This window comes from Pelodiscus sinensis, chromosome 6 (genome assembly GCF_049634645.1).
Source record: "Pelodiscus sinensis isolate JC-2024 chromosome 6, ASM4963464v1, whole genome shotgun sequence".
Lineage (NCBI taxonomy): Eukaryota > Metazoa > Chordata > Testudines > Trionychidae > Pelodiscus > Pelodiscus sinensis.
In genome coordinates, this window is record NC_134716.1 from 33,024,337 (window position 1) to 33,039,887 (window position 15,551).

General features: G+C 39.7%; 1 protein-coding gene and 1 long non-coding RNA gene across 8 annotated transcripts in view; one reads left to right on the forward strand and one right to left on the reverse strand.

Annotated features, from left to right (window-relative positions):
- LOC112543827 (uncharacterized) overlaps positions 1-15,551 on the forward strand; it is a 153,045-nt gene that overhangs the window by 72,182 nt on the left and 65,312 nt on the right. The gene's annotated exons all lie outside the window — the stretch shown is intronic.
- The window catches only part of TRPM3 (transient receptor potential cation channel subfamily M member 3), a 599,368-nt gene that overhangs the window by 8,772 nt on the left and 575,045 nt on the right, over positions 1-15,551 (reverse strand). For both annotated transcript variants that reach the window (XM_075931703.1, XM_075931702.1), the window contains 3 exons: positions 6,001-6,151; positions 4,598-4,797; positions 3,402-3,534 (listed from right to left, as the gene is read on the reverse strand). In XM_075931703.1, the coding sequence (XP_075787818.1) occupies positions 3,402-3,534; positions 4,598-4,797; positions 6,001-6,151 (484 nt within the window). The remainder of the gene's footprint in view (positions 1-3,401; positions 3,535-4,597; positions 4,798-6,000; positions 6,152-15,551) is intronic.

Consider the following 15,551-nt stretch of genomic DNA (forward strand, 5'->3'; position numbering starts at 1 on the left):
CCTAGTCTGTGCCACTTCCCACAGCTACTGTTGGCTGGGAATGGTGATCTGCAGCTGCAAGTTGGAGCTGCAAGTTGAGGTTGGAGCTGCAAGTGGCCATACCTGTGAATGCGCAAGTAAATAAAGTGTCCAGCAGCCCGCCAAGGGCTAACCCTGGTGAACCATGGATGGCCTGAAGACTGCTCATTGCTCAACCACTCCTTAAAAACTATTAAGGTCTGATCCTCCTCTTTTTGGAGTCAATGGCAGTTTTTTTCATTGGCTTCAAAACAGGACTTGACTGTCAATTAGAAAGCAATGTTTGCAGAATAGACTGAGCAAATGGCTGCATATAGTTTAAGTAAAGTAATTTATCCTCATGTAAATATATAATGCTTCACTGCCAGGCTGCTGAATTAAGCTGCTTGCTGACAGTCATTTATTGTTTATTAAATAAGGATTCCAAAGAGAATGGACTGTAACTCTTCTACAAGAGGAACTTCATGTAAAAACATATATCAATCTCAACTTGCTCTCCCCCATGGGCTCCCGAAGATGCAACAAGGTTAACCTTTCTAGATAATATAATAAGAGGAACCACCTTTCAACTTTGTGTTACTTTTCATTTTTGTCTCCAGAAGCATGCATTAACCCATAGATACTATTGTGATGAATGCCTGAGAGCTATTAGTGAGGTAGGTAGATATTTTTCTAAGCTATTTGACTAGTGTGCACTATCAACTTTTGGGATTAGCTAAAATATTGTTGTCCCCCCCCCCCTTCCCGATTCAGTTTTTCATTATAGGTTTCTATGACAAACTGGTGAGAGTAGAAAAGATTGTACACACTAAGACAGGTGATGCTGGCAAGGTTAGAGCAAAAGGGGCCGGTGCCTTGGGGTCAGCAATTTAAAAGGGCCTGGACTCCCAGATGCCGCTATCTCAGCAATGGCTGAAGCTACCGGTCCCTTAAATTGTCACCAGAGTGCCAAAGACTAGGCAGCGCTGAAGGGATGTCTGGCGGAGGAGAGCCCTCAGTTCCACCTCTTCCACCCAAGGCCCTGCCCCTTCCAAGGGCCCGGAGCTAGGCCCACCCGATCTTGCTCAGGGATCCAGCAGTTCTGTGAGCAGCCCTGCATGGAAACCAAGTCTGAACTCCTTTGTGGTGTGTTTTATTGTGAATAGTACATAGGGCTTTCCCTTCAGCTACAGCCCAAGGTAAAGGTGTAAGTTTTATTAATTCATCCATAGAAGTCAAAAGGAAAGATCAAGGCCCAGATTCAGTAAATGCTTAAGCATGTGTCTATCCGTTACATACATAATGCAAGTGAAGCATATATTTGTTTTCCAGGATTAGGGCTGAAGTATGGTTGATTTCCATCAAGGTATAGGAACTCCCACCCCAAACTGTTTTCTAATTTCTTCTTTCTTCCTAGAGATTACTTCTCCTAATTCTCACTGTAAGACTCAGTCCTGCTCTCACATCCCCCCACCAAACTCTACACATCTCATCTCCTCTTGTAGTATTATTGGAGACGTTCTTTAATTCATTCATTCCCCATAACTAGCCTGCCTGCATCTATAGTATGTAACTATTGTCCTTTCTCGACCTAGGCCACAGAACAGACTCTGTAAACGCAGTCACACATGCACAGGGTTCAATAAGTTGTTTAAGAAGCTAAAGCATCAATCCTGGATGAGGTGGGCAGCACATGTGAGCAAAGGGTGTCAGGGAGCCTGATTCTGAGCCATCTGGGCATGTCAGGACAACAGGGGAGCAGCTCTGACTTATACCACAAGCATGAAGTACCATTTTACACTACTGAGGGACTTGGAATAGCAAGGTTCTGCTGTGCTGCTCTCCCCTTTTACTCTCCTCCCCCATTCATCACACTAGGGGTTGGAGAGGTAGGAGTGGCTTATTCAGGAGGTGGCAGAGCTGCCTTCTTCCTGCTGGGAGACAGTTCCCCAGCTCAGGGAATTCTCCACAGGCCTTTTGCTGTTTCAAGTCCACTTCATGGCACACAAAGTAGATTTAGTGGATTTAAGTCAGCCTTGCATATAATTCAAGGTTGTAATGGATATAATGCTCTATAGCCTCTGCTATAGGATAACGACCAGGCATTGGGATAGAAAAGTGATAGGGTGTGTAAATACATATAGCTTCAGTCTTCTGCAGCTTATTAATTTCTATTGAGTTAGCCCGGAGTTATGTAGCTGGAGAGGGTTTGGGGCATTCCTTAGTTTGTGGTAAGAATAGATAGGTTAGATTTATGTTCCTGGTTCAGAACAATTAGATAGAGTCGAGGTCCAGATCCAAAATTTCCCAGAGTTCAAGATGGCGGGAAGGAACTGGGGAAGATATGTGGTTCTAGTTCATAAAATGTGTTTTACCAAAAATACTAACTAAAATAATTGGGGCTATTTAAAATATCTGAGCAACCCCAATCTTAGCTATTAGAGATATTAGAACCCGGGTCCTCCATGTTCTAATGCAGCTATAATGTGAGGACCCGGGTTCTAATATCTCTAATAGCTAAGATTGGGGTTGCTCAGATATTTTAAATAGCATAATTGGAAGAGACATTTTTTTTAAATAAATTACAATTATTTCTTTCTTTGTCTCTTCAAAAACATAAACAGAAAGAATTAGAGTTTTTATTGGCTCATATGAGTTAGTTATGAATACAATGACTGGATATTGGCATGAAATATTTATTAAGAACAATGCCTTGAGTCAATAGACATGCTCTGTGATGGGGAGCTCAAACTTAACTAAATTGCTCATTTACTGTGGTTATGAAGGCTACCTAAATACCCATTTAAAAACAGAGAGAAGAGCGAGATCTGAGATCTGTGTTGGGAATTTGCCAGGAAACAAAGAATTTACATAAAATGGAGTTGATTGCAGTTACCTAAATCGTTGAGAGAGAGATAGAAAACAAACACTATGGTTGAAATGCTGGTCCCATCAAAATAAATGAGTAAATGGCAGAACTCCCATTCCACTCCACAGGTTCAGACATCCACTGCTCTTGACCACTCTATGTGGGCTATATCTCAGCACTAAAACTACAGGTTGCCTTAGAGAGCATAATAGCCACAGTGAGACTCTAGGTTGTATTTTAACCACCAATGTTCTAGGGGTATGATTTGGAAAGCTAGGATATAAGAAGAATACATGGATTTGTTATTTATATTATTTTCTAGCTGGGTTGACTAAATATTTCATACTTTCTTAATCTGTATGAAAATCCATAGTAAAAAAAGGGGTACATTTTCCAACCAACTGTAGTTTCTAGGCTTAAAGGTTAATTAAAAAGTAGCCAAGGAGAGGAAAAAAGAGTAGCAATGGTAACCGGAACACATTTAAAGATACATAATGTATTGAATAAATACAACCAAACCACATAAAAAAATCACCTTTCAGAAGTGACACGTATTCTTTCATCATTGGACGAATTGAATCTATCATCCTTTTCTCTAAAATATTCTTCTATGCACTGCTCCTCAAAGTCATGCACTTTTTTCAGTTCATCTTCGGTTATGAATAATTCTGTGGAAATGATAGGAGGAGTGTAACACTGACTAAGTACACATTTATAAAAAACAAAATCTTGATTTTTATTATTGTAGAATGTTGGCAAAACTTTTAAAAGCTGTATCTAAATCACATACTTTTGTATGAGAATCAGCTACTAAATTATCACCCTTAGCCATCAGGTAGGCTGATAAATATTGTGCACACAGAACTACTGATGCAAATTTTAGCAGTTGGATGAATGTGACTTTGAAAATGTCATCCTACTTTTCTACAAAATCATTATAAGGGTTTGATGAATTCGTTTAAAATAAGGCCTCACCCTTAGCCAAATTTGAACTCTAAATTTGAACCTGTGGAACTCCTTGCAAGAGAATGTGGTGAAGGCTAGGACTTTAACAGGGTTCAAAAAACAAACAAACAACTAAATAGATTCATGGGGGTTAGGTCCATCAATGGCTATTAGCCAGGATGGGTAGGAAAGGTGTCCCTAGCCTCTGTTTGTCTGGAGGTGGGTGACGGGAGGGATCATGTGAGGAATATCTGTTCTGTTCCCTCCCTCTGAGGCATCTAGTATTGGCCGCTGTTGGCAGACAAAATACTGAGCTGGATGGACCACTGATCTGACCCAGTCTGGCTGTTCTTATGAACCGTATCTTACTAGGAAAAGTTTGGGCGAGTTCTTTTATTTCTAACATCTTCCAAACAAAGACTATTAATTTTATTTAAATTCTTAGCATCTCTGCTGGGCCCAGTGCTGTTTTCAAAATTTTCAAGTTTCATCATTCCCTGTTGTCAAGTGGAAGGAATAAGAATATGTTTGTATATTGAGCAGTGGTAAAGGGGGGGGGGGGGTGAGACTGAACACATGACTTGGTTTTGTCTTTTCAGAGATACACTGGTAAAATTGAACGATTAATTTCAGGTAGCATTTGTGTGCCTATGTAGTTGTTTCTCAATGAAAAGATTATTATAATACTTAAGTACAGGTTATATGTATCCTTCAAACTTTGAGGACCATCAAATGAATTTGAAAGTCATGTTTTTTCTCTAAAGGTGTGAGTTGGCTGAATCTTACTTAGTCCATAGTCTCTCTCATCTTGGTCACTTTCATGTTTCCGCCATCTGCAGCAGAGGTGTTGGAAAATCATAGTCATGTGGCTGAAAATGATCAGAGGAGGTGGTAGGACTGGCCGTTCATGAAAAGTCATGATTAATTGATACCTCTGAAATTTCCACACTTGGTTGGATATAGATTTGACTTCAAAAAAAGTGTTGCTAAAAGAAAAAGGAGAGAGATAAAGGAAAATAAAGTGAGATTGAAACCATCTTCTGGTATTCCTCCACATAATACAGTTCCTAGCAAGAGAGATTTTTCATAAAAAAAAAACAGGACAAGATACACCATTCTCTCAAGAAAGCACAATATCTGTACCATCCATTTCAAACATAGGAATGACAGAATATCAATATATAAACCCTTTACACCATTAGTTAGGCTCACAAAATGTTGTTATCCACATTTTTTGTATGGGTAAAGTGAGACACAGAAAAATTAAGTGAATGTGTACCACAGATGAAATTAGAATGCAGGACTTCCTTGATCTTAGTTCCAATGGATCTCTGTAGTGTGGACAGCACACATTCTAAAGGATTAGATAGCCACCTCATATCCTGGAAACCGATGGACCGACATCAGCTGGCACCCCTCACCATTCGAATACCTTAGTTTTTATTGTATTTGTAGCCTGTTTCAGGTCTTTGATTCATGATTTGCATGCATGATTTATTCTGGTCATGTAAGAGGATACATTTGCATGCTAGATTCTATACATCTGTATTTATTCTTGCCATATGTAAGCCAATTTAAAAATCCTGTAAAATTACAGAAACATTTTAATTTTAAAAATAACTGAAATGTGCTAATATCAATACTTGAGACATTTTGCTTAAAACATTTTATTTTCCCTTTTTACACTATCAAAAGCAGTACTCCATGCTGATGCCCCTTCAAGCCCAGGACTACAGGTAGACATCAGGTTCACCTGCCACTTTATTGGTCCCTGTCTGGAGACAATCTACTCTGTCACTCCCACCTGTAATAAATCTCCCCAGGGAACAGCATAGCAGCCTGCAAAGGCTATCATGCTAGCCAAATCATCATTCAGACCCCAGGACCTCTGGATAGTAAAGGGAGCCTATGAATTCATCAAAAGAATTTCATATAAAGTCTGTAATTAAAGCCTGCATCACAGTGGTCATCATATCTATTGCAAAAGAGATGTATGAATGTTGCATAAGGAGCTGTGTGTATATACTTAAAATTATGTTCTTAAGCTGCGTGATTAGGGACTGGTCACCAGAAAGGTGAAAGGCAGGGTTTTTTTTCAGGTGGTGGCGACAGCTTCATAACACATGGAGCCCCAGGAAAACATTACCATCACAACCGCCTGAATCCACATGCATCAGTCTGCCACTCACTTAAAAACAGCAATGAGAAGGTTCACCAGAAGGATATTTGCAACCAAGAGATAGCATGCCATGATGGCAGGAACGATCCATGCTCCTGTCTTGCAGGGGGGCAGCTGGATTATTTTGCCATCCTCTCTAGTTTCATTTTGGCCACAAGGAGCTGGGAAGAAATGGTATAAACAAACAAATGAGACAGAAACCTAATTTTCAGCATAAACTATGAAACCGTTTAAATATTTATGAACGTTCCCTCCCAATCTTCCAAAGCACAGTGGGATGATGCTTCCCCAAGAGGTTTTGGTTATGCACTTGCCTCATGCTGTGATCAAACACCTGTCAAATTCACTATAGATTATACAAGCAAGCTATTGCTCTTGATATTGAATGCTCTTCTGTTAGCAGCATCAAGATTTTCCCTGAGAAATTTCAAGAAGTCTATATAGTTTGAGTGGGTTTAGTTGAAGCTGCCCATCCCTCATTAAGTTGTCAAGCTGCTTCTGAAATAGTGCTATTCACTGGTGGTAATTATAAGTTTGCATCTGAACTGACCAAAATGCTTATCCCTATGAGCTAGCGTTTATTTTCTGTTTGCAATGAATATTTTGGCTTTTGCTAATTGATCTGCAGTCCCTTCTATCAACAGCACAAAGGTATTAGATTCTTGAGCAATTGTAATGGCCAAATAATTTCATATGAGAACCATCATGGAAAAATGTTTATAATGACCCTTTGCTATAAAGGACTTTTGACTGCCTGCTTAGAATAATGCAGGAGATAATCAAGTATTTATTGTACCAGGCATAGGATCACGTAGGCAGTGGCGCTTTTAGATTCAAACACATTCTGTACTAATTTTGTGGAAGTGTGGGGGAAGGGAGAAAGGATTTTTTAAGTTTTCTGATAACATTTTGTCTAGAGACTTCCCTTTATAAATATGAATTCAGTTCATAACTCCGATTGGCCTTTTGGTCTCAAGAAATCTACATCCCCGTCTTATCCATTTAAGCACTCTGTCATCATTAAAAGCTGGTCTGAATAAGGCAATGTAAAAAAAAAGTGTTCCAAAATACTACAGCAGCCCCATTAGCTTGATACATTTAATACTGTTATATTTGGTAAGGTTCTTCTTGAAGATCAGCAAGAGAAATGAAGTGCTGAGTAGCCTTTTGTGAGACCATAAACCCACCAAGGTTGGCTATAGCAGCCATGGCCTCAATATATCCACCACATCAGCCGTGTTTTAAAATGGGCCTTAGCTGTCAGGGAAAAGGTATGTAATGTCAGAGCACCTTCTTTGCTTTGGGTTCCTGGAGCAACTTAAGTGGTGAGCCTTATAACATGTGGTGGTCCCTGCTCTCACCATGTTACTTGGCGACTAATTTTTCTGTACCTTTCCTGTACTGAAGAAGTGGCTTACATATATCCCTTCAATATTAGCATGACACAATGAACATTATTGATAGCTTTTCACCATTCCCTTCAAAGAAGATCAAGATTTAAGGTGCGATTTTTCAAACGAACTCAGCATTGGCCTAATAGTTCTCCTACTGAAGTCAATGGAGTTTTACCACTGGCTTCAGTGGGATCAGAGTTTGGCAAACACTGAGCACCTCTGAAAAGAAATAGTACTTGATTTGTACATCACAGATTTTCTGATGTAGGTGAGATTTTCAAAGTGTTTACTCTGGGCCTGACCCACAAACTACTGGAATCAGTTGTGGATGATATATTGTTATTTGTGTGGTATCAAGTAGTCCTGAGGCTTTGGTTTTTTGGACAGTGTTTGAAAATGTTATCCTGTTAAATCTGTACTTGATGCAGTTATAGGGAGAGGTGAATATTTGACTTACTACCCCAGGGTAAAATATACAACCACCACCCAGAGAAAATGCTTAACATTGTCAAAACAATCAATTTCACGTATACCCTTCTGCAAAAGCTGTGCTTTGTATGTAGCCATGTGCATATGCTAATGCTCATTATTAGTCTTCCCCACATACGGGGGGGGGGGGGGGGGGGGAGGGAGGGATCCAAACTTCTCTCTCTGGGATGAATTCAAAGAGAATATTTCTTCAAACAAACAACATGCTATTAACAGATCTTTTCAATTAGCTGCTTATTTCATGTTTCCTTTAGCTTTTCAAACTGTAGTTTCATGTAGGCATCAAGGGCTCTCTGCCTTGAGACTCGCAAGCATTTTCTGTGAAGTGCTGATTTGCCTCAGCCTCATACAACAGGGGTTAAGAGTGCACAGCACTTTTCAGGATCAAACCACAAACAAACAAAGTGCTTTTAAAATTCTGGTGGGGTGGGAGGAAGGTTGGGAGAGCGATTTGTGTGTATGCATTGATTTCACGCTACGATAGTCCAGCAGGATACAAAGCCTAATTCATAACTTGCCCCTGTAAAAACTCCAAGAAATGCACAAAATCAGTTGATACACCACATAACCTCTTGATGTATGCTGAAAGAAAGGTTTCAAAAGCATATTGTGTCGCATAGATGAGGGAAATCAAATATTAGCCCAAACTCTGGCACCATTTATCCTAGTTTTCTAATTAAAAAAAAGGATTTTCAACTAAAATATTAAGCTTTAAATATCTAGACAAAGAGGATTTCTCTCCAGCCTCCCTTAAGATAGCAGCACCCTACAGAGGATTTAAAACATAATTAATGTAGTCCTGTCAGTTTGTGTTATACAGTACGATAGACAATTAGACTTAGCATGACAACAGCTCTCTAATTGCTTTCATTCCACAGGTTTTATACATACACAGGTGTTTGGTTTTCTCCATGCAGGTTTCCAAAAGCTTTCTGCCTATGCCTGTTGTGTTTCAGTCAGCTGCTTTTAAGTGACAACTCAGTATCAATTTTATGAGGTACCCTATGGGCAGCTACCCTGCTATAATCAAGCATACCTCTCACCCTTCACATGTGCCTGAAACAATTCAGTTGAGACAAATGACCCAAATATGGAACACCTATGTTTTGTTGCACATCACACCAGAAATTACAGTTTGCAGTCTTTTAAACTATTCAATTGTTGCTTAAAGATAATTTTTATTGCTTATTAAATAAATGCAATTCTTTAAAAAGAAAACTAGAAAAACAGAAATGTTACCATATACAATCATAAGATCCCTACCACATGAACACTGACCCTTTAAATACAGCATAGACCTCTACCACTTGAACTAAAGCAAGATGTGTGTCAGCCCCCATGTGGGCCAGCTTTGGGGGAAAAGTGACACACACTGTCAATGAGTTATACAACTATTTGCTACAACAGTAGAATGGTGGGTGATCAGAATTAACTGATTCTGTTCTTGCCCTGGGAGAGGAGCCTAATTTACTGATTGAAGACAGGTTAGCCAAGTACATAGATTTGGTATCTTCATTCTTAAAGGCAGCATAACTCAACCTTGGATCTGTTGACTTACAGACTTGGGTTCTATTCCTGGTTCTACTGTGTGAGAGATCTTGTCCAAATCTCAGTTAATTTTTTTGTGAAATGGGAGAACGATACTTGCCTCTCTCCTTGATAGGCTAAGAGAGTGTCGGAGGATATGCTCAGTAATAATGACTGAAGTGCACAGAAACATGAACAGCAGGCAGTGCAAGAGGTGACCTTAGAACTCATGGTCTCCTAGATCCCAGTACAGTGCAGCCTCCCCTAAGATAAAGACCATTTTTCTTCTGTTTCTGATGCATGGACCATCACAGAGGGTGTTTTCATTTGAATTGTGGTAGGTACCAGAAAATCTGAGCTCCCTGACAAGTCTATAATCAAATACTTACAAATAAGCAAGCAAAATACCCCATGCTCAATTTGTATTGTGAAGTGTCCAATCTATATTAAAGAGATGTTTGCAGCAACATATTGAAATGTGCAGGTACAACATGAGCATGTGCCACAAAAACCCACCCTAGGGATAATGAGAAACACAGAGGCACTGGTGGAACAATTCCAGTACCACAGAAGTCTCTTATGCTATGAAACACCAAATAGTCTGACTGTGACTAGCTGCTCCAAACTGCTTGACTCTATTTAATAGAGATTATATACAAATTTCTTAGTATTCTGTTTAGACAATAATTATACATGCTCATGCTGGCATAAGATAACATAATTCTATTTAGCCATTTAAAAACAGATTTTGAGAAATGCATTTATTTTGTATTTTTAAGGCAGAATTGGGTCACAATGACAAACATTTTCAAAACAGAGTTGCAATGTTAGTTTCAAATTGCTTACATTTGTGCACGCTATGGCCCTGATTCAGCATAGCACTTAAGCAGGTTAAGTGTTTTGTTGAATTGAAGCTTTTTACTACAACTGCATGTATACACTAGGGCTACGTCTAGACTGCAAGCCTCTTTCGAAAGAGGCTTTTTTTCGAAAAAGCTTCTTTAGAAAAAGAACTTCTAGACTGCAACCTCTTCTTTCAAAAAGTGAGCCGCTTTTTCGAAAGAGAGCACCCAGGCAGTCTGGATGCTCTCTTTCGAAAAAAGGCGTTCTTCCTCATGAAATGAGGAGTACCGCTATCGAAAGAAAAGCCACGTTCTTTCGATTTAATTTCGAAAGAACGCAGCTGTAGTCTAGACGCAGGTGAAGTTTTTTTAAAAAAAAGGCTACTTTTTTTTGAAAAAAAATGCAGTCTAGACACAGCCTAGGTGACTGCACAGGGACATGGCTAGTTGGATACATAGGAATCCATTAAATGAAAGTATAGCTCTCAGAGTTTTCTTTTAACAATTTGGCTCTACAGGGCCCATCCCCAATTTCAGTTACACATGTGCAACTTCACTAAATTTTAGGACCCTGCATCCTGATATCTGTAAAAACAGTTATTTTTGCACCGTTTTTTCTTCTTTCATACTGCCCTCCTATGCTATTTTCCCTTCCTTTTCCATGCTCACTTTTGCAGCTTCCTGTACAAGTCTTTCCTCTCAGCTCTCCAGCCCTTCCTCTTGCATAGCCCAGCTTAGCTCATCCCATGAGAGCAAACAGCTGTAACCCACATCTCTGAGTGGTTCAGGCCTAAAGCATCTGCAAAATTTAGACCCAGGGCAATGTTTACTCCAAGGTCTATTTCTCTAATGTAATTACACCAGCCATGACATGGGCATTGCTAATTTTTAATGTGCATTTAGCTGAGGACTTGTGAAAGGACTGTTGCAAATCTCTCCCCCATCTGCTGCCCCAAAAGAGAGAGAGAAAGGTACTACATAGTTAGCAAAAACAATTTATGTATAAAGCTTTGCATTTAAAAATGGATAAGACCTCTATAGTGTGCTATATGTTATTAGAAGGAACTGCTTAATGGGTACGTACAGTCATGTTTCTCAAGATGAAGGCAATATGAATATTAATTATTTTTTGTGATGCTCCAGAAATCTGAAATGTACTTATATCCTTATTGATAACTTGGTGTTTTTTCCATCTTAATACTTCCACTTCCACAGAACATTCCATCAAGGATCTTAAAGTACTTTATAGCCATTAATTACATGCTAAGCAAACTTGTGAGTTAGTTATTAATTATCCTCATTCACCAAATGAATGATACTGAACAACAAGATGCTCAACAAGTTTTTTTTTTTGAGGGGGGGGGGAACATGAAGATTTTTCAAAAATCAGAAAGGGGGGGTGTGATGCTGAAAAGTTTGGGAATGACTGCTTTAGAGTGATCAGAGACAAAGAAGGCACTAAAATCTGTGAACCCTGATTATCCTTGCTTTAGCCACTAGTGGAAAAAACCCATCAGGGAACTGTGACGATACCTCATTATTTTAAATGATTGTTTTAGCATTAATAGATAGTATTGCTCTGATATTAAGTCATAGAAATGTAGAGCTGGAAGGGACATTGTTCAGCACCATGAGCTGACTAAGTAAACCATGTTCTTGTATTTAACATTTTGTCCTGGCTTGTGCTAAAACATTTCCTGAAAATATATGTTCTGCCTCACAATATTGGTGCTTTAGTCACATTTTTACAAAAAGTCTATTTATTCTACACTTGCTCTCTATAATTCTAGTTTCTTCCTTCTCCATATATTAAGAACAATAAACATGTTTGTAACAAGAGGAAAAAGACAACACAGAGTGGTACAGAGGCCTCATAGGAATATCACCCAGTATCTCTGTCTAGCGTAATAAAAAATCTGGGCAGTGATGTGGAGTTCATGTACAGTAGAGTCACGGAAGAAAAAAGGTGCATTTCATTCCATCTTGTACAAAATTAGTTCTAATTCTAGAATACTTCTTGTTGGTGATGATCCATATGAGAAAGTTCCAGAGAAATTTTAAAAAGTTGAAACTTACAATATATTGTAATATAGTAGCCCAATGTCTGTGACTCTGTAACGTTGAAACGCTGGCTGGTCCCTCTGGGTGGCGCTGTTGCCTCCCGCCATGGCGCTCGGCATGGGGGTGCTACATGGGGAGCTTGGGGCCCAAATGGCCACTTGCACCGCTTGCTCCCTCGTGGCGGCCCGGCTGAGCAGCACAGAAGTCAGCCGAGCACCACGGCGGGAGGCAACAGCGCCGCCCAGAGGGAACAGCCAGGGGGCGGGCCTGGACGAGCGTGTGTCTCTGACGTCTTGATATGAATGGAGATTACCTATCTCCTAGAACTGGAAGGGACCTTGAAAGGTCATCAAGTCCAGTCCCCTGCCTTCACAGCAGGACCATCCCTAACAGATTTTTGCCCCAAATGGCCTCCTCAAGGATTGAACTCTAGGTTTAGCAGGCCAATGCTCCCACATCAGGAAAGGGTGCCAGATTCCCTCCCACATCAGGAAAGGGTGCCAGATTCAAAAGGAGGAAAGCGGAGCAGACACAGAGGATGCGGAGGAGACAGAGGACAGCGAGAGAGAGATTGAGAGACAGAAGAGGGAGACGAGAAAGAGAGAGAGAGGCAGGAGGTGGACAAGAGCTGAGAGGGAGAGAGGGCGAGGCAGTAGGAAGAGAAGAGAGAGAGAGGCCATTTGCGCCACTTGCTCCCGCGTGGCGGTCTGGCTGAGTGGCACAGAAGTCAGCTGAGCGCCATGGTGGGAGGTGAAGAGGAGCGAGGTGGTGACGTATATGCCCAGGGAGCAGGGCCTGGACAAGCGTGCATCCCCGACGGAGACAGAGGAGAGCGGAGAGAGAGTGAGAGGCAGGAGGGGGAGAAGAGAAAGACAGAGATGGAGAGAGAGAGAGAAGGCGAAGGAGCGCTGAGAAAGAGAAGGGAAGGCAGTAGGAGGAGGAGGAGGAGGAGAGAGCGAGAGAGAGACCAGAGGCTCAGGAGAGAAGACTGACGTGGAGGAGAGACCTGAAAATCCCATTTTATGGCGGGCTAATTGGCTAGTATTGTAATAAGGCTCAATGCAAATTATTATAAAATCTACAAGCCTGGAATTCTCACTTACATATATTTACTTTTATCTTGCTCTGTCAGTGTTAAGTGGCTTTCAAGTGGATACAGATGCAATTTATACTCACTGTAAGGCCCCATTAAGCTAAGAGAAGTGTGAATTGGGTCCATAAAATTTAACAGAAAAATACACCCTTCCTATAGTTTGTTTAGCCACCCTATAGAATTCTATATTCTTCTAGATATCTTGCTCTGATAAGCACTATACAGGGCAATTGGCATCACTGTCACATTTTACAGTCAAAATGCCTTTCCTCAATTAGACTAAATACTTGTTCACTTTCTTTCCACTTTGTTGCCATAGACCTGGTGGACCTCCAACCACTACCAAACACACTACTTCCTTTAACCCATGGTTGGGGATTTGAGATCAGAGTTTTCCCTCTCTTTAGAGCATTCTATAATGAGGATGTAATTTTCTATTACATTCTCTATGATGGTCCAAAAACCTATGAAGACTTGTTAGAAATGACTCTCCTCTTGCATATAACGACTATACATTGAAGTGGCCCCATTCTAATTGCTGGCATTACTCAAATGTAAATGGGAAGAGAATCTGGCCCATAATGTCTATTATCTATTTATTATGATTCGATGGGATTTTTCCATAAGGGGATGTATGGAGCAGAAAGAATCCAGATTGATTCTTCATTCTCAGATTGCTTTTGAAATGCTGTCAGGTGGAAAGAAAAACTTGTTTTGATCTATACATGAAGCAAATTTTTATATAGAAGACAATGAGCCAACAATACAAGGGTTGCCATTAAAACGTCAATATCTGCCAACAGCCATCACAGTTATTCTATATTTTAAGTCCAGGAAGAATGTTAGGCGTTGGATTTTAATGATGACTGCTGTCCATCAAGATGTCATTGTACAGTTACTATCTGATCACATAAAAATTACCAACCAAATTCACCCTCTGTTTATAGAACAACTCTATAGACAACAGCATCAGGTTTCCTTTGATGCCATCTCAGTCTCCCCCCTCCCAAGCCCCCTGCCCCCTGTTTTTTCCCTGAAGGGACAGCTTTTAACAGTGAGAATAAAATTCTTTGTGGAAATTCAATTTTTGGGTTTTCTGTTCAGATTTCCAACAAGGGTATATATTAGTACAAACTGCAGGAGCAAATTTTATGATGAGGACACTTGTCCTCTAGAAGTGCATTGAAACAACTAATCAGCAGTTGACTGGGAATCACTATCAATCAGTGCTAGTTTCCCTGTTTTATCCAGCCAGTTCTTCTGCAATAAACAAGATAGTGTCTGAGAGAAGCAGATTTTTCATTTCAGTTTTAGGACTAACTTTAACATTTGAACATATTGTAAACGTAATCTTAGAAGTTTTGCTCTATATTTTTTTCTTTTATGATTGATTTCTAGCCAATAATCTATATGAGTATAGAGTGTATATGTATACTGCATATGTAATAGAACATATTGCTTGGTTACATATTAACTCCAAGAAATGAGCGTATAACTGTCCTTGCTTTTGAGTTGCAAGTGAGATTTCATTGTTCACAGTACATTGTTGAACATCTCTACACATTTCAATTAAGAATTTTTTTTCACGTGAAGCAAATGCAGGCATTCATTGATTTTATATAAACACATATAGTCCATGCAGTAAATTAGAAAAATATGACTGCTTAGTGTTTTAAGAGTGCAGTATTTTGAGAAAATTAAAAATAAGAGCAGATCTACCAGATGGAGAGACTGCCAATTGATGAGGTGGATTTGGCCAGCCTTACAGCATGCTTCACAAATCAACAGAAAGAGATAAAAGGAAAAAAAAATTTAGAGTAACATACACTTTTTGTACATTTCTCAAATAGGCATGAATAATCTGTAGAATGCTGCTCCATTTCATAATATGTCAGAGACCAACACTCTGGCAGAATCCAGAATTCATGGCCAAAACACAAATATATATAAAAAAAAAATCTGAGCATTCCTTTCAATTTAATATGAAAAGAAAAGTAAAACCACAGGTTGTGACATCCGATTATATTTTAGAGGTGGCAGACAGCTTTAGGACAGTCCAGCTTAGAATCACATTTGAGAATGTACAGTCACTCTAAATAGAATACAGTGGCTGATTTAGCTTAGAACAGTGTAGAGAATATATGGCAGAACATTT